The 18,503-nt window shown below is 44.3% G+C and overlaps 1 protein-coding gene across 5 annotated transcripts in view; it reads right to left on the minus strand.

Moving 5' to 3' along the window:
• Positions 1-710: 710 nt before the first annotated feature.
• LOC102450046 (ubiquitin-conjugating enzyme E2 E1) overlaps positions 711-18,503 on the minus strand; it is a 72,863-nt gene continuing 55,070 nt past the window's right edge. For all 5 annotated transcript variants that reach the window (XM_075922058.1, XM_075922060.1, XM_075922062.1 and 2 more), the window contains exons 4-6: positions 15,149-15,281; positions 2,838-2,985; positions 711-1,534 (exon numbers count right to left, since the gene is read on the minus strand). In XM_075922058.1, coding sequence (XP_075778173.1) covers positions 1,437-1,534; positions 2,838-2,985; positions 15,149-15,281 — 379 coding nt within the window. In that variant the 3' untranslated portion in view covers positions 711-1,436. The remainder of the gene's footprint in view (positions 1,535-2,837; positions 2,986-15,148; positions 15,282-18,503) is intronic.

Raw genomic sequence — 18,503 nt, forward strand, 5'->3', positions numbered from 1 at the left:
TTTGCAACAGGTTAGAACCTGTCTTCCCCATTCTTCATTTGAGTTGTGTCCTGCCCAGCTCTTCTATGATGCCATTCTTTCTCCTCCAACTAGAAGTACAATTGTCTCTCATTACAGCTGTGGCAGACATTCCCCATAGTCTCTCACCTGCATCCTGTCCTTATCCTGACCCTATTCCATCAGCATTCTCTGTAGCTCTAGCGAAAGGGCAGCCCTTCCAAAACCAGTTTGGGGAGCAGTTCACCTTAACAGCCCAAGCTTTTGGCATTTCAGCAGTGTGCCGGGACAAGATGGTAGGTAGATCCTTTCAGGTTCTGCTGTACTCAGCTGGACTATTCCTGTGGTATGCAGTGTTGAAGCTGACCTGAACAGCACTATGTAAGCTCAAAAACTTGTCTCTCTCACCAGGAAGAAGTTGGTCCAATAAAAGATACTGCCTCACTCACCTTGTCTCTCTCTTCCTGAGGTATCAGTTGGTACATAACCTAATGTAGAAAAGCCTTTAAAAATGGAAGCAATAGGAGCTGCTTTCTACAGAGCACCCATCTGGACAAGGTTACTGCCACTGATAAATCAGTACTCTTCCCTGAATGCTTTCAGACAGCACTTAGCTCACAAGGAAAAACAGTGGAAGGTGAATACAGGTGTTTCATCAAAATGTACTGAGAAGCTAGTTCAGCAAAATAACAAAACAGGCCACTAAGTAGGAGTCATTTTTTACATATTTTTATTAGCACAGTAACAAATGCAGACTTAAGTAGCCCACAACATACAACCAATCCACTGAGTGACTCCTATTCCACGCCTTACAGTTAAACAGCTTAAGGTATTTCACTACAGGTTGCCATAAATCCTGATTAAAACCTTTATTCTTTTCACAAAGGTAGATTGGCATATAAAATAATACATTAACTACTTCTCATTTCCTATATGAGGCCATATATCCACTCCTCCATACGACATATCATGAGATGAGTCTTTAAAAAGGAATTGTTAAATACCAACACACCCTCCCGAGGGGGAAAATCCCAACATCTTTTACAAAAACAAAAATCCCAGTGTGTAGAGTCTTCAAAGGACTTTTACATAAATGTCAACGTATGTACCTGTACAAAATTAAGCTGTTTTATCTTTTACATATCACAAGCAACTGAACCAAAAAAAAATCTAAGTTTACATTCTCCTTGGTACTATATGTGAGCTAATATTGCTGAACTAATGACAGTCTTAAAATATGCTATTCCCAATTCTAGCTGTCTACTGTAGCAAGATACCTTAAGTTACAACAACAAAATCTTAGGAAATAAAAGACTGAATAAAATCTGTTATAGAAATACCCTACTCTTTACCAGCACCCTCCCTCCCCCCTCTTCAAAATCAATAAGCAGCTCTTTCCATCACAGACAAATAATGCAAGAGTTTGACAAAAATCCATTTTATGTAGCATATCTTTTGGTCCACTGTCTGGCCATTCTGTCATGCTCTGCTCTGTTAGTCATATACTGAGTGGCAATGCTTCCAACCAGAGGGTCAGCTAGAAAGAAAGAAAAAGTTCTTGCTCAATTTAGTTAAGAACTGGGACAAACATAAAAGAAAAAGTTGAGAACTTATGTGATATGTTTCCCAAAAGCATTCATAGGGGGAGGGGAGGGTTCCATGGTAGAAAACTGATTCATTTTATAGTACTGAGGTGGTTAGACTTCCAAGAGGCGGCCAGACCTTAATTTGTATATGTATATTTATGGGGCTTTATAAGTGATTGCTGAATGTGGCAGGAAAAGAGTCACTAATTCAAGTTTTAAGGAAGTAAAAGACACTTACGCTTTGCCATTTTTGCAGGTTATATTGTAGAACTTTACCTGACCTCTGTGCTTCAATTTATTTTAACATTTCTAAAGCTGTATGCATGTCCCAGTACACCTATATCAATATAAATCTGGTTTCCATGAAAGATTAGATCAGGTTTTTGGGGTGAAGTATTCATAGCAGAATGCCTTAGCTAATACACTTGTATAGAAGTTAGAAGAAATTTGATAAGTTTTGCGTATTTTGTGTTACTGCGGTGTACTTAATTAACTAAGCTGAAGACAGGAGGAAAGCACTAAATGTATTAACAACAATTCTTAACTGACTTTATATATAAAAATATGGTGGTGGAATGTTGGAAGAAAGTTTGTTCTAGAAACATTTACTATAAAGCTGAACTGGAGCTTCCAGGAAAATGTCCAGCATGTTATCTTCTCAGCCTTGTTTATGGGGGTACTTTTTAAATACATCTACTCCATTACCAAATCACCAGAATTTCAAATGGTACAGACACCACACATGAATGGTATTTAAAAAGATCACTTTCTTTTTAGCTGGAATTTCAATTTACAGGAGGATTGTCTGAGATTTTTCTGCTTGCTGCTTTCTTTGCAGTGCAACTTGTAAGAATGGGCAGGCATATAGAATTATCAGAACAACTTCTAGCATCCTTCAGAAAGCTTGGGCTTTTGGGGGGAGGGAGGAGAGACCCAGGAATTCCCTTCTCCAAGAACTTGATCCTATGCTCATTGAGGTCAATGTCAAAAGCTCCTTTTGATTTTAATGATGCAGGATCAAGGTGTAATTTACTAAAATGACAGATGATCCATATCAATAGTGACATCATCTGTTAGCAGTGGTTCTCAACCTTTTTGAGCATATCTTTTCAATCTATTAATATTTCACAGATGCAATATCTGGGAGAGGAAAAGGAAAAGTAGGGAAGGAAAAAGAAAAGAAAAGTAAGGTCGGGCCCACTGCAATGGGAACTACAGGTTAAGATCCACTGTGTTAGGGCATGAGGGGCTTACCAGGGTTGCAGTCTGTAAGAAGTGAGCAGATGGACAGGAGAACTTTAGAAATAGTTAGTGCTGGACTCCAGTTGTCTTTTAAAATGTCAAGGCAGATCACTCCTTGGCTGTTAATATTACAGTGATAGATTCTTGTCCGAAATGTAACCTAGAAAAACCAGAAAACACAAAAGAATGTGTGGTAACAAGTAACTACAAAGTTGTAAGTTTGACTTCACAGTTTTAAACAGGAAAATTATAGGAAACCCAACATTTAATTCAGATTAAAAGTAACTCCAGCTCTGCAAGGCCAAGCTGTAAAAGCTAATCTTTCACTTTTAATTCAGCTTTAGTATAAGTTTGTAGAGTGCGGATAAATGTCTTTCCTATCAGAGTAATCAGAATAATGGATAATAATATGAGGGGAAGAGGGTTAGATTCCTGATGAGCTGCTGCCCTCTGGTGTCAATTGGTTTTATTACAAGAGCTTTAAATCATTTTTTTAAACAAGTATTTACTATTGTGCTGATCTTTCTTTTGTTTTCCATATTATTTTATGCAAAAAGAAAAATAATGGTTATATTTCATTTGTAGAAGAAAAGTGTGAACCAATTCAATTCACATTTAGCTTAAATTTCACATATGTAGTATTTACTTTTAAATGAAAATTAGAAGTAATGAGCTATGCTTCTCATTTGTACAAACTGAACAGATAAAACTGAATTCTTTATACTTCATAAATTCCATAAGATCAGCGTGGATGGTCAGTTTCTCTCCAAGCTAAATTTCCTGCAAAAAATCATTGACTGTTAATGGAACTTTTTTTGGTAATTTTATATTTGCTGCACAATTCTCACTTCATTTCTAATGCAAGCAGTATTTCAGTTAAAGGACAAGACTAGATTTGCCCCTCCCTTCCATGCCCCAGCTTTCACATAAATGGACTGTAGAGGAAGGTGACAAATGGAAAAGTCTCCTATCTATCCAAGAGGCTACCACACAGCATGTCCAGGCCAATATTTGTAGCAGAGTCCCATTAAATCCCCCACATCAGAAGGTAACAGAACTCCACCTGGTCACTAAACAGGTAAAAAATGGACCACTAAAGCCCAGAAGCGAGCAAGTAAGGATGGGGGAGGGGGATGGAGTAAGGGAGGGAGGGGGATGGAGTAAGCAGGGTAGGGCCTTGGAGAAGGGCGAGGGCAAGGCTGTTTGGTGTTGTTCAGTCAGAACAGGGGTGGGCAATAATTTTAACGGGGGAGAGGGGGCACTCCAAGAATTTTGGCAAGTGGTCAAGGGCTGCATTTCTACAAAGGGAGTATGGAGTCTAGGACAGAGGTTGGGTGCAGAAGGGAGCTTGGGGTAGTGGACTGAGGTACGTGGGGGGTGTTCAGTCTGAGAGGGAGTTTGGATGAAGAAGGGGGTTGTGATCTGGGGCAGAGGCTTGGAGTGCAGGGCCAAAGTGGAGGTATGGGTGCAGGAGAGGATTCTGGCCTGGGGAAGGGGCTCCAGAAGGGGGTACAGGATCTGGGAGGGAGTTGTGACCTGGGAGAAGGAGGTGCAGAGGGTTTGGGTGGTGGCTTGGGGCAAGCAGTTGTGGGGGGCAAAGAGGGACAGGGGTGTCACAGACAGGCTCTGGCTGGGAGGCGCTTATCTAGGTGGCTCCCAACCAGCAGCCCTGTGGGAACCTGAGTTGCAGTCACAAGCTGCTCCACGTGGCTCTACTCCGGGCATGGTGGGTGGAAGGAGGAGACTTCAATGACTGTGCCCCTGCCTCCTGTAAAATTTCTCAGCTCCTATTAGCTGGAAACTGGCCAATGGGAGATGGGAGATTTTGCTGAGGGGGGAGGGGGGAGAGAAGAGCAGGACAGAGCCTCCCTTCTCACTCCCTAGCATCCAGAGTACAAAGCAGCCACGTTTAAAGCGGCTGCTGCTGCAATGTGCTTGAGGGTCCTCGTGAGGCAGTTGCAGGCCGAATCCGGCCCACTAGCCACCTCTTGCCCACCCCAGGTCAGAAAGTTGGCAAACCTAACCTCCATTCTTAGGGTGGCTGCTGCAGTGAGAGGGTTTTACAGTTCCCGTAATCTAAGGCTGTGGAACAACTCAGAACAGGTAAAATAATGAAAGTGAAACAGTAGAAAAACCTTGCTGCACTTCTCCAGTTTGGAACTGGGAGGATCAGGGTGGGCTGGACAGTTATCCCCACGCTTTTTCAAAACCAGCCTTAATACTGAGGACACCATTTATGACCTTGGTGAGCACGGTCATAGTGGTGTGAAAGATAAGGACACCTGTCCATTTGGCATGGCAAAACAATGACCAAATTCACTCATGATGGTAGATGATAGCATCTGGTTATGACTAATACAGGCAGTCCCCGACTTACGCGGATCCGACTTACGTCGGATCCGCACTTACGAACGGGGCTTTCTCGCTCCGGAAGTCGGGGCGAGAAAGCCCCGTTCGTAAGCTGCTCCGGTGCCCCTGGTCTGCTGGAGACCGTCTCCAGCAGACCAGGGGCACCGGGCGGGTTCCCGCGCCTCTGAGGCTTTGCCAGAGCAAAGCCTCAGAGGCGCGGGGAACCGCCGCTGCTGCCGCTTCAATCTGGGTGCCTGTGGTCTGCTGGGGACCGTCCCCAGCAGACCACAGGCTCCTGGACTGAAGCCGCAGCCGCGGGGGGGTCCCGCGCCTCTGAGGCTTTGCCAGAGCAAAGCCTCAGAGGCTCTGCTCCCCGTGTCCCTGGTCTGCTGGGGAGGGGGGGGCAGCTAGTGTGCTCCCCCCCCCCAGCAGACCAGGCTTTTGTTTTGGACTCTGGGGCAGAGCAGCTGGGGTGCTGCCAATTGGTCCTGCAGCGCCCGCTCTGGGCACTACTGGACCAACCCGGCAGCACCCCAGCTGCTCTGCCCCAGGTCCTGATTCAGCCGCTGCTGGTCAGTTTCAGCAGCGGCTGAATCAGGACGCCTGGGGCAGAGCAGATGGGGTGCTGCTAGGTTGGTCCAGTAGCACCCAGGAGCGGCGCTACTGGAGCAACCCAGCAGCACCCCAGCTGCTCTGCCCCAGGCGTCCCCAAGTCAGCTTCTGCTGAAACTGACCAGCGCTGACTACAGGAAGCCCCAGGCAGAGTTGCTCTGCCCCGGGCTTCCTGGAATCAGCTGCTGATCAGTTTCAGCAGCAGCTGACTTGGGGACGCCTGAGGTTCTTAAGTTGATTCTGTATGTAAGTCAGAACTGGCGGTCAGTTTCAGCAGTGTCTGAATCTGGACGCCAGTTCCGACTTACATACAGATTCAACTTAAGAACAAACCTACAGTCCCTATCTTGTACGTAACCCGGGGACTGCCTGTATGTCAAAGTTGTATTGTATCAGAGTAGTCCAGAGATGAAGAAAGCTTTTCAAAGCCTCCCTTCTTCAGAGTTCCAAAATCTCATGATTTTATGGTACGTTTTCTGATAGTTACAGTTTTGCTTCTGGAGAGAAGTGACTGTGAGAATTCTAACACTCGCATAAAGTAATTTAAAAGGTTCCTAGACTTATGGCTGCAAAGAAGAGTTTGAAAATGTGGTCTAAGTGTACCCTAAAAACAGAAGGAACCTCACATTTTTAATGTAGAAGAATCATGATTTTTAAACCAATTTTGTGAATTTGGAGGCCCACCTTATGATTTTTGAACATCTGGGGTTGACGATTATTACTTCCTCTACCCCAGAACAGGTATGGATTCTGTCAATGAGCAATCAAACTCTTCCCTATTCACTCTGCTTAAATTATAGAATGTATGCAGTCACCACAATGTCCATTTTCAGGATGTGGAAATGAAAGTACCAAGTTCAAGTACTGATCTGCCCAAGGGCTAGGGTTTCCAGGTGTCTGGTATTCACCCGGACAGTCTGGTATTTTCAGCTCCTGTCCGGTAAAAAAAAATTCAGAGAATACCGGACACCCGAGATGTCTGGTATTTTCTGAATTTTTCCCCAGCTAGGAGGTGAAAATGCCGGGCACCTGGCAACCCTACAAACACTCAGCTCCTGGCCTCCCACTCCCCCCGCCAGCCCCCATGCTTACCTGGTTCCCCAAAGCTGCTGGCACAAAATGGCTGCCAGCCAAAAGACCAAGGAGAAGCAATGCTTCTCCTGGGTCTTAGTGCTCAACCACTCCCCTGTTCCTATCCCTGCACTCACTCTTACAGGGGACATGCTGTTTTAATGCTGTTTTATTTTAATTTTTTTTTTTTTGGCTTAAGAAGTCCTTGGAGTCCTTTTTTTTCCCCCTCAACTTTGGTCCCCCCTCCTTTTTACCCTTCAACAGAATTTGTTCCCGGTGGTTTTTTTGGGGGGGGGGGGAGAGGGGGAGGGAGGGCTGTTCAGTATTTTTGTTTCAACCATCTGGCAACCCTATAGGGCACACAGCAAGTCAATCTTGTTTCAATCTTGGTCGCAGACTCAAACACAACAGTGCAGTAATTCGTGTTATCAAAGCTATGGCCAAAGTTTTCATGATTTGGTTACCTAAAGTTAGCATGAGACCCAAGTTTTTTATCTTGTTCTTACAGATTAACAAACATGGCTCACAATTTAACACCAAGATTTCTCTCATATTCTGCCATCTTAAAATCCACGTAGAGCAGCCAGATATTCGAAGAGGCAGCACAAGTGTAGCTGCCATTGACTTGAAGGAGCTCAGCACTTTTGACAATTCAGTCCATTTTTATTTAGATTCTTAAGTACGTACTTTGGAGCCTCATTTTAAACACAGGCTAAACAGGGCCTATGTCTCCACATGAGGAAGAAACGCATTTAAAAATATCCAAACTCTGCAACCTTCCCTCTCATGCGTGAACACAGGGAAGTCAATAAAACTACCAGCATGAATTATAATTGTTCACCTGAGTAACAGCCGTCAGATCATATCCTTAAATCTCAGAAATTGCCAGCTGTTCATGCCCATAAATCTTATTGTCTATTTATTGATAGCAAGAGTAGTGGTGACTTGTACATTCAGTAGGCGTGTGGCATAAGAAGAATGCACCAGTGTTTTTTCTGGGATTAGACTGGCCCACACGTTAAACTCGTCTGTCTTCCCTTGTAGCTGTTCTGCTGCGTTCCTGGATCTGTCTAGCATTCAGCTATGTGAAAAAACAGTGCTCATGCCTCTCCCTCTCACTTGGTCTCTGAGTGGGAACACTGGCAGGGGTGTGGCATGCATAGTTTCCTAAGCATTGCATCTTTATACTTTCAAGAACTTGCATGCTATGCAGAGTACGGCAACTCTCTTCATTAGCAGAGGTTCAATAGCCTGTGACCCAGGAGACACTCCCACGCTCTGCTCTCTCATGCTCTCACACTACAGTTCATCTAATATTTTAGAAATGTGCATCTGTCTGTATGTCTGAGAGTCCATTTGTTCAAGAACTCTTCCAGCACAGTAAGAGCTAGGACCACCAGTTTTGGGATGCAGCTTCCTCTTCTCCTAACTTAAAGGAAGGTCAAGGTTTGGGTGGGCCAAGAAAACAGAAACTGCCAGTAATCGGATGGTTTCCCACAACATGGAAAGGGAGGGGGAAGAGAGGAGGGGCGCGATACTGAGAGTGGTCACTGGGGGCAGTCACATCACCAAGAGAGTGGCCAGCAGGACTGGGGCTCCACCACCTTGACTGGCTAGCACACCAGTAAGTAGCCCCTTTGCCCCAAACCCTTTCTCCTCCCCAGCCCTGGGCTGCAATGTTGGACAGGAGGCACTGGGGGAAGGGAAGGGCTCCTAGCAGCCAGGGAGGTGGCTGGGGGAAGACAGAAGGCTCCTAGCGTCGGGGGAGGAGGGGCCAGAAAGTGCTGCCAGATGGGACCCCCCCCGCCCTGAGCCTCTCCTCACCCCTCAAGCCTCCTGCCCTGTTCCCGCCCATATCCTCAAGGTCCTGCCCAGACTCCTGCACCCCCCACACCGCCAGTCCCAGGCTATATGGACCCAGACAACACAGGCTAAGTCTTCTGGTTCTTTATAAATTACTTCCATTTTCAATTTAATTAAAGTACATGCTTTTGCACGTAATGTACAGAACAAAATAATCTCCAGAACAGACCACAGCATCTCTCTCCTCGCTGCAACAGGCAACAGCAACTCAGAACAGAAACAGCTGCTGTTCTCTGTACATCAGAGAACCTTAAAAGGTATGATATGGAGAAACCAAAAAGACATCTGTTTCTCTTGGTATATGCAATACCCCAATGAGTGCTCCCCAGACTAAGTCACGTGCATCAGGCCAAGCAGACAGATTACCTCACTTGGTGATACAGCAGTAAAAAAAAGCAGATCGCTCCATTCAGGAAAGGGGCAGTTGAGGAAGAATGAAAATCCGTAGCATTTACAGTTCCCATGTAAGACTTTGCAATTGGTTCATAAGCAGCCTCTAATTCCATCCCACTGGTGGTTTAATATTTCACTATTGTGACTTTTAGTTCTAATTTTCCAAACTTACTGCCTCCCCAGCTTTCAGGAGGCAATGCACCATAAAACCATTCAAAAAGGAAGCATGAGTATTTCCAAGTTGATTAACTAAAGACCAAATTAATGGAGAGCTCAACAATTCCAGTTTGCAAATGCACACTGGCTCTGAGCAAAGGAGATTAAAATTGGGTAACCTGAGAAAACAATTCAGCCCACTAAGTTGTTATCTGGTATTAAAGCATAAACCATATTTGTTAATGTAAGAACAAGAGAAAAATGACCACTGGTGATACAGACTGGCCAAAATTTGTGGATGCGTATCAATTTAGAGGAGCTGTTCTCTATTTAGAGGAGCTCTGCCTTATTGACGCAACATATGAAAGGATTTAAGTGATTTCCACTAAAATAGAAACTCAGGTCTCTGATGTTTTAAATGTGCATACAGAGTAAGAAGGTTAAATTGCAGTTATCTGGCTAATCGTACAATTTGTTGATGTAGCTGACATGATTAGTCAATAAGGACCACTTATCGACATCGTATCAATGTAGTCGATACAATTAGTTGATAAGGACCGTTCTGCAAGGCCACAGCAGGAGTAGGTCCAGGAGCCAGCTCGAGCCGGCACTGAGCAGGGATCTTACTACATTCAAAATGCAGAGGCGCAGCATCCCGGACCAGTGGACTGCTTGGCCAGGGCTAGTCAACTACTCGCTAACATCCCTAATACAGACTATCTGTTTACCATTTACAACTTTTGTTGGTGATACAAAAGCCAATGGCCTGGAGAACATAAGAGTAAAATCTAAAAAAGAACGTACAAATATGTTTAAAGTACAAACTAGGGGGTGGCGCACCCTGCTTGCTATGCATGCCAACCTCCCTTTTTGGGGATAGGTAACCCCAGCTCTCCCCCCAGCCACTGGGGTGGGCTGGGCTGAGGTCGCACCAGCCCTGGCTCTTCTCCTCCCCCACAGCTTGCACCAGTCCTGGCTCTCCCCTCTCCTGGCCCTTTCCCTGCTGACCTGGGGGTGATGAAGAGCCGGGGTCTGGAGCTCCATGATCCACAGGGCCCACCCACCTCCTTCCACCTCCTTCCACCCCTACCTCCACCTCCATTCCTACACCCCCATCCCTACACTCACCATCTTCCCTAACCCCTCCCTCTCCGCACCCGCACACTGCCCATCCCCCTGCCTCCATTCATATATCCTCCTCACTCCCACCATCCCTTCTTACTGCACCACCCATCCCCACATACACCGTATCTCCCTTCCTCCCTCCCTATGCACACCCTGCCCCCTCCCACGAACAGGCAACCTAATCAGCAAGGAAGCAGCATCAGCGGGTTGTCAACTGCTCCAAACACTGCTGGGCCACCCCTTTGTGACGCCTTAGGGGTTGCTGGGCTGTGACAGTGGGTTCCACTGGGGTGTCTCGGTGCTGGTGTTGGGATGCAGCCACTTGGGGTGCAACAGAGGATAGGATGGGACATGGGGAGCCTCACCCAATTCCTGGTGCTTGCCAGGTTGGGAAGGGAGGATGGAAGTCTGAGGGGATGAAGGGGAGGGGCTGAGGAAATGGAGAATGGAAAGAGGGCTGGGGGGCCATGCAGTAAGGAGGGGTCTCCAGGTGCCATCATGCAGAGGCAGGCACTGCCCACCATGCTCAGCCAAGTTGGCAGCCGCTCCAAACGCTGCAGGTGGGTTCCATCAGGGCAGCTTGGCGCTAGGCTCAGGGTGCGGCAGAGGATGGAGTGGCAAGTGGCTAGGGACATGGGGTGCCTCGCCCTGCACTGCTCCTGAGCCTGCTGGCCCAGCAGCCCGTGAGCACCAAGAACAGTGGCGTTGCCTGGAGCAAGTCATGGTGCTCCAAGGTGCCAGGCAAAGGGGACCTGGGCCACTCAGGTCAGTTCTGCCAGGCGCCTCCTTGCCCATTTTCCAGACATGTGGCTGGATAGGAGGGACCCAGTCTGGGCTCTGGTTTCCTCCAGTGTTCCCTCTGAGCGGAGTGAGTTTTGTCTTGTGCACCAGTATTGAGTTCATGTGCGCTTGTTCAGACATGTGCCATCGGGACACCCACCAGTTGCAAACAAAAAATTATATAATTTAAATTGTTATGGAAGAAACAATACTAAAACAAAGAATAATTAACAAGGCGCATGACCCTGCACACACCCACCCTGGCACCCAGTCTCACTCCCACCCAGGCTTGCTCCCAGCGTTCCTGCATCCATGGGCTCCCCAACCCCTGCACCGCCATGCTGTGCAATGCACCCTTTGCCCCTAACTTCTGCCTCTTCAGCTGAACCCCTGCACTTTCCTCCCAGCTGTGCCCCAACCCGCTTCCAGAGTTCCCCTCCCTCCAAGAGCTCCCTGGTGTGTAGGGGTGGGTGGGTAGGTGGGGTGGTGGGAGAAATCATGGAATACACAGGCAGCACCTTTCAGTCCTGCACTACAGTGGGTGGAATTTTAAAGCGAGGAAACAATTGGAAGCTGTAAGAATTAAGAGCCCCCCTCCACTTCAGTATATTTAGAATAGTCTGATGCCTCTGACTGCTGACTTTAGTGGAGCAATTTCTGAAGGGGAAAGAATAGGGAGTCCACATGGGAAATACAATGAAATAATGAGAACGTTAAATCTTAGTTAATAGCAAAACAGAGGCAGGTAGATCACTGAGGTCTCTATATTGCTGACAGGACTGGAATAAAAATATTACTTCCTCTCACAAGGCTAAACTATGGCTTTGCCACAAGCCTCTTGAATGGGACAGCGCACTGTTCTGTACCCTCAGAACAAGGCTGGAAGAAGAATCAGAGTCAGTCAAAATGTGCCTCCCAGCTTTCTCCAATTGTGGGGTTGAGTACCTGTACCAGCCCCATGCCTGGTACAGTGTCTCTCCCTCAGCACACACTGGCATGGCTGAACTGGCTGGTGCCCTGGGGATGAGGGTAGGAGTTAAGGATTTGCCCACATTTTGTGCATGCATGGGAAGGCAAGCAGAAGCTACCTTCCCCCACCTTACACTGGTACCTGCAAGGCAGGAAAATGGCACAGAGGTATAAAAGGGACAGCATATACCTCTGATGCAGGAACAAAAAATGAGCCGTAAAATATTAGTGATTTCAAAACTAATTCTCAATCAAATAAACAAACACGAGCAATTGAAAACTTGACATTAGAGACATTTTATATGTGGGATCTCAGAGTTTAGTAGCAGGGATTGGATAGCACCTTCAATGAGGTAGAAAGGAAAAAAAAACACCTGAAGGGGATGGGAAGTCACCAGAGGAGGAATCCTCTGTATTATCTATTAGAATCTTGTAAGGACATGAGGAAGAAAAAAAAAAAAAAAAACCATAATACCCCCATGTCCAGAGAAACTGCTTTTATTAATCAAAATTGAAATAAAAGTGGAAAAGAGTAAATCAAATTTCAATTTGAAAAAACAGCTGCCCATCATCAGTGCACCAGTCATGTGGCCCCAATCCCTGGCAGCAGCCGCCACCCGCCAACCACTCAATCCAAATCCATGCTGGCAGCTGCCGCCCACCAGCCATGCTGTCCTAATCCCTGGCGGCAGCTGGAGCAGCCACCCCTCAACACGGCTACAGCCTCGCCTGCCATGTGAGCTACTATGCCACTCACCTTCCAGACCCAACAGGAAGGTGAATGCTGCTGTGTGGTTCTGCAAAGGAGGTAGACAGGTTTAGAATTTTTTGTGCAGGGCCACACAGGCATGCACCTTAGAGGAAACACTGGTCTCCTTTGTGACACCCTTAGCATGGGTTAGAGTGAGGGGACTGAGGGTTGCGGGCTGTTGACAGGAGGTGTGTGAGTGAGGGGGCTGGGAGTGGCATGCGGAGGGGCTGCAGCTGGTAGGGCTGGTAGCATGGTGAGAGGCTGTTCTGGGCTTGGAGCTGGGGATGGAGGCACATGCGTGATGTCCTAAAAAGGTTTTTTTAATATATAGAGATTTCTTACAAATGCTGGAGAGTAGAGGTGAAAAATCAACAACAGACCATTAACAAAATCAAATCAGATCTGGAAAATACTGAGCTATTAAGACAATACAGAAGCCAATAGAACAGTAAGCAGAAACTATAATGAAACTGACTCCTCCCCAATGATCCTACCTGAAAGAGCTCCATCTCACTCACTGCAATGATGTAAAACACAGCTGTAGCTTTAGAAAAGATACAAAACAGCTGGTCCCGTGACTCACAAAGATAAGAGGTAGGATAGGATAATATATATATAACCAGCAAAGTGAAATGGGGGCTGGAGGAGGAAGAAAGTGGTTAGAGATTATTAATACAGAAAAGATCAGGTCAACCCCAGCTACTATTTTCACCTCAATGCAAATAAAATGCAGCCTTACTGTAATGCTACTCTTGAGAGCCAGGGAAAATGTATGGTGTAATATCGCAGAAGAGTAGCAACAGCAATGAGATGAAGAATGATTCTACGAGCCAAAAACTCTTCAATTTTAATACTGGTTGTTACTTTGAGTGGCCTGGGGCAATTCACTCCAGATTCAGGAAGGTACCTACTTGTCTAATCAGACCCTGAATCACTCTTTCTGGATTTCAATTTCTGCTACAGGTTGACCCTCCCTAGTCTAGCACCCTTGGGATCTGACCAGTGCAAACCAGAGAATTTGCTGAACCACAGGAGGTCAATACTGTCCAGCAGCATTACTAACACTTCCACTGCTTACTGGCTCTGAGAAGACAGTTAGGAGTAAATGAGAGTTAAACAACAGCACAGAACACTGAGAGCCAGGACTGATGACTGTAAACAAACTTTATGGGACTGTGGGATACTTGGCCACACCCATGATAAATGAACATCTAGCTCTCTAAAATCATGCCGGGCCATGGATGTTTCTGGACCAGAGAGTGCCAGCCTAGAGAGGTTCAACCTGTACTTTCAAAATGGGGATAATTCTCTCTCACAGGAACAGTCTGAGAATTAATGTTAACACAGAACTCTGAATATGTAATGTGCTCCATACATACAAATTATTTACATTATGTATACTAATATTAGACAAAGGGTTCTTTAGCTATTGTCTTAAACTTCTTTCCCACAAAAACTCATGATACTATTTATATATTGTTGTTAGTCTCTAAAGTTTCTTTCTTTATAAGTTTCTTGCACTGAGTGGCTTACTTTTAAAGTCAGAATTTCAAAGAACTTTAATTTGTAAAAACTTCCATGTCTGCAGCTTCAGATCCATTCATCTACACTAATGGGACTTCCTCTCTTCCCATTTTCAGATAAACAAGCTAAAAGCATCAATTAAATGGCAACCAAACCTCTGGCACCATAGGGTATAGGATTCTCATTTATTGCTTGTTAGGATCTCAGTTGGCATTGCTTCTGCCTCAGGTGAAGTAATTTGAAAGAAACATTTTTGGACATATGCATTCCAGCTGACATTCTCTTAGGAGTCTCCTTATCAGCATAATCTCCAACAAGAAAATTCTAATGCAGTGAAACCTGGAACCACACTCAGGCAACCTTGTTAGGTAATTTCCTGTCTTAAGAAACCATCCTAAGTACCCCCAAACGTATTTGGCGAAATGTGTGAATGACAAAGCAACAGCTACTTACATTAGTATTGGATTTGTGATAGAACCCAACAACACAGAATACAACAACCTTCCAAAATTTAACTTGCAACCAGAAGAGGACACACAGAAAAGAGGTGACTGAAAAATAAACCCCATAAAAATTGAGAGAGAGATTCCAGGTGAGGTGCTTGAAACCAGGTTTAAATCATTTTCTTAAATCATCTCAATTTCAAATTGACTGTATCTCATGAACACGGAGTACGCTGCCAACATTCTATAGATCATTGTGTAGCAAAATGTTAGACTGTCTCTCTTACCTTTGGAGGCTTGAAGGGATATTCTGGTGTAAATGTGATGTCAAGGAAGAAAACTCCACCCTCATATACTGAGCCTGGAGGTCCTAAAATAGTTGATCTCCATTCGTAGATGTTATCGCCTTTGGGGCCAGCACTGTGCAAAAAACAAAAGATACATACATTTAGGAGGTAAGGCTACAAAAACAACTGAATAAATATTATCCTATATATTTCAAAAAATAATTGAATGCCAACAATGTGGCAACTTGCTTACTGGTGCTTCATTAAACAAATTAAAGAGCAAAAAAAGATTATTAATCTCCATTGTGTACTGATTTTTTAAATTTTAATATGATCAACACGAGATATTTTTTATGTTTTCTACATTATTATTATTATTATTATTATTATTAATTTGCTTCAATTGAATGGATCACAATAATGTTATGATGCTCTACAATGTCAAAATCATCCCTACTTGGCCACTGTACATTTTGTACAAAATGTTTTCTAAAATGAAGAAACCCATAAAGGGTTTTCCTAATGTTGTGACACATTTTACAGAGCTGTTTTTTGCAAATGCACACAAATCCATGCGTTGATCCTGATTTTTACATTCTAGGCACACTGCAAAGACCACCTTTTTCTCCTAGCACTGATGGGGGTGGTGGAATAATTTCATGGCCTTTTATTCATTATTATAATTATGGGGCATTAATATTAGAAGTGGAAGGCATCTAATGTATTCAATAAAGATAATGTGATAATGTGAAGGGATCCAGAGTACTCAATGGGTGCTTATTAGTACAGGCAGTCCCCGGGTTACGTACAAGATAGGGACTGTAGGTTTGTTCTTAAGTTGAATTTGTATGTAAGTCGGAACTGGTACATATTGTAGGGGAAACTCTAGCCAAACATTTCTCCAGAGCTCAGTTTTATTCTCCTACACCTCACTTCCCTCAGTCCTTTATTTTCAAGCTGAGGTGTCTGCTGAGAAAAGCCACTCTGCGTCTCTCTGGTCTGCTGGGGGGGGGGGGGGGGGGGCGCTAGCTTCGTGTCTCCCTGGTCTGCTGGGGGGAAGCAGCTAGTGCGGGGTTGCCTCACCCCGTTTGTAAGTAGGGATCCGATGTAAGTCGGATCCATGTAACCCGGGGACTGCCTGTAGTGTTATACATAGAAATACATACATGCAAATTTTAGGTCATATCTCATAAAACTCCCAGCACCCAAGGATGGACGGACTGCCTCTTGCTCTTTGTTCTGCTGGTGAACATGTTCCTTAATGTTTCAGAGGGTAACTGCATAAAAAAGCAGTCCTGTGGCACCTTAGAGACAATCTGTTAGTCTCTAAGGTGCCACAGGACTCCTTCACATGTTCTTTGATGTGTGGGAAAGCAAAGGGAATAAGGAAGTTTGTATGCTTCTAAAATCTCTTTAGGTTCCAAATCCAATACATGCCAATGGTACTTTAGCAATCAGTTTTAATAGCAAGACCCATACTAGATTTTCTTGCACATCTCCCCATGTGTAAAGTTTTTTAAACAAGCCCAAAAATTACACACCATACATTGGTAAACTATATTGCTCACCCAAGCCCAAAGCTTCACACAGCTTGTGAAATGAGGCTTCAAACAAAAATACTAATGTAAAGGAAAATCCATTCCACTCTCTGCACTGTAAAGACTTATGATATCCCTCTCCTCCCTACTTATTTCTTTTTGACTCACATAAGTCTGTATATCTGGATGCTTAGCTCCACTACTGCTGGATGTGTAATGGCCTATAACACTACTAGACCTGCCTAGTGAAAGGCACCAGCTTAACTGTGCAAAGTTATTGAAAAGGACACTCTTGGGTGCTCTTAGCCACTACTCCAAGAAATTACTTCTTGGAGTGGTATTGAAACACTATCATTACTCCAAGTTCCACAAGCCAACCCCCTTAAGATAGAACTACTGCATGGAACAAGTCCTTGCCATTTGTTAGTATCAATTTACTGCTAGAATTTACAAAGAACTGTCCACTGGGAGTATTTCAATATGGGGGAGCAGAGGACGAAGCAACATGATCAGCATACTAAACATGGCCCTCCGAGTCAATGAGAAATATTTCAGTATTTTATTTTGCATTTTGTTTCTAGTTTAAACCCACAGGACTGTCAATAAAAAAAGACAGAAAATTATTATTCAATAAAAACCCAATGACTTAAAAATATTATTCATAGGAGTCTTACAAATCTCTTGTTCTCTATTAGACTTCCAATTAAAGTTATTAATGCTTGCAAGGTGTCTTCATTTTCACAGATGCAGTGGTATATTAATAGAGATTTGGATTAAACACATATATCACATCTTTATAAAACATTAGTAGGGGTTTCCAATATTTTATTAAAAAGTGATGCATGTCGCTTACCTTTCAAGCCTTTCATTTCAATTAACAGTGTGACATAGCTGGAGGATTTCAATTTTAAATAGCAAAATTGATTTCTTATAAAGAAAAGACTGAAAGGGGGGGATGCAAGTCAGTTACGGAATGCAACATTATTTGGGTTTAAATTAGGATTAGGTACTATCAGGTGGCTCAATTCCCAAGTGTTTATTAGAAAAGTGATGGTACTTGAATGTAGCTTAAGTGCTGTGACATTAACTTCAGTGAAGATATAAAAAGAAGCCAAAGGTGAGGGATTACATTCTTTGCTTAAAATCCTTTGCAATTATCTGTTTCAAAAGAACATATCAAAATGTAGATACAGGGTGCACAGACACCACTGATACTTAATGAATGTCACGGTGATGCAGGAGGCGACTATACCAGACTGATGAAACATTTAGCAGCTATCCAACACTTGGGCCATTCTAAAGACCATTTAAAAAAATACCAACTGATTCCACTATCAACAGTTACAACATACTGTATTAAGTCCAAGAGCCCACAACCCTCTACTTCCAGAACTTCAGGGTTTTTTGGAGGAAATGGGGGGGAGTTTGGTGATTGAGAGTCCCAGTCCACAAAAGTATTTAGGTGACTAATTGCCCCTTATATCCAACATTCAGGCATCACTGAGATCCTCAAAACCCTTGCTTGGCTGCTTCCTAACTCTGAAGGCATCTAAAGCCTGTAGTTAAATTTTCATTGTTAAAATCCCCAATGTACCTAAGTTGCTGACACTGGGCATTGCCCTTTGTCTAGGGTTAATCAAACTAAGGGTGTCACTTAAAATGCCGAACAGCCATAGGTCAAGTAGGACAGGATGGTATAAGAAAAGAATTTCCATTAGCTACAATTCATTTCAGTAGCTATGAAAAACTAACAAGTATCTCATTGAGGACTCTGAGGACTCCAACCATTAACTCACACTTAAATCCATATTCACGGC

This window comes from Pelodiscus sinensis, chromosome 2 (genome assembly GCF_049634645.1).
Source record: "Pelodiscus sinensis isolate JC-2024 chromosome 2, ASM4963464v1, whole genome shotgun sequence".
Classification (NCBI taxonomy): domain Eukaryota; kingdom Metazoa; phylum Chordata; order Testudines; family Trionychidae; genus Pelodiscus; species Pelodiscus sinensis.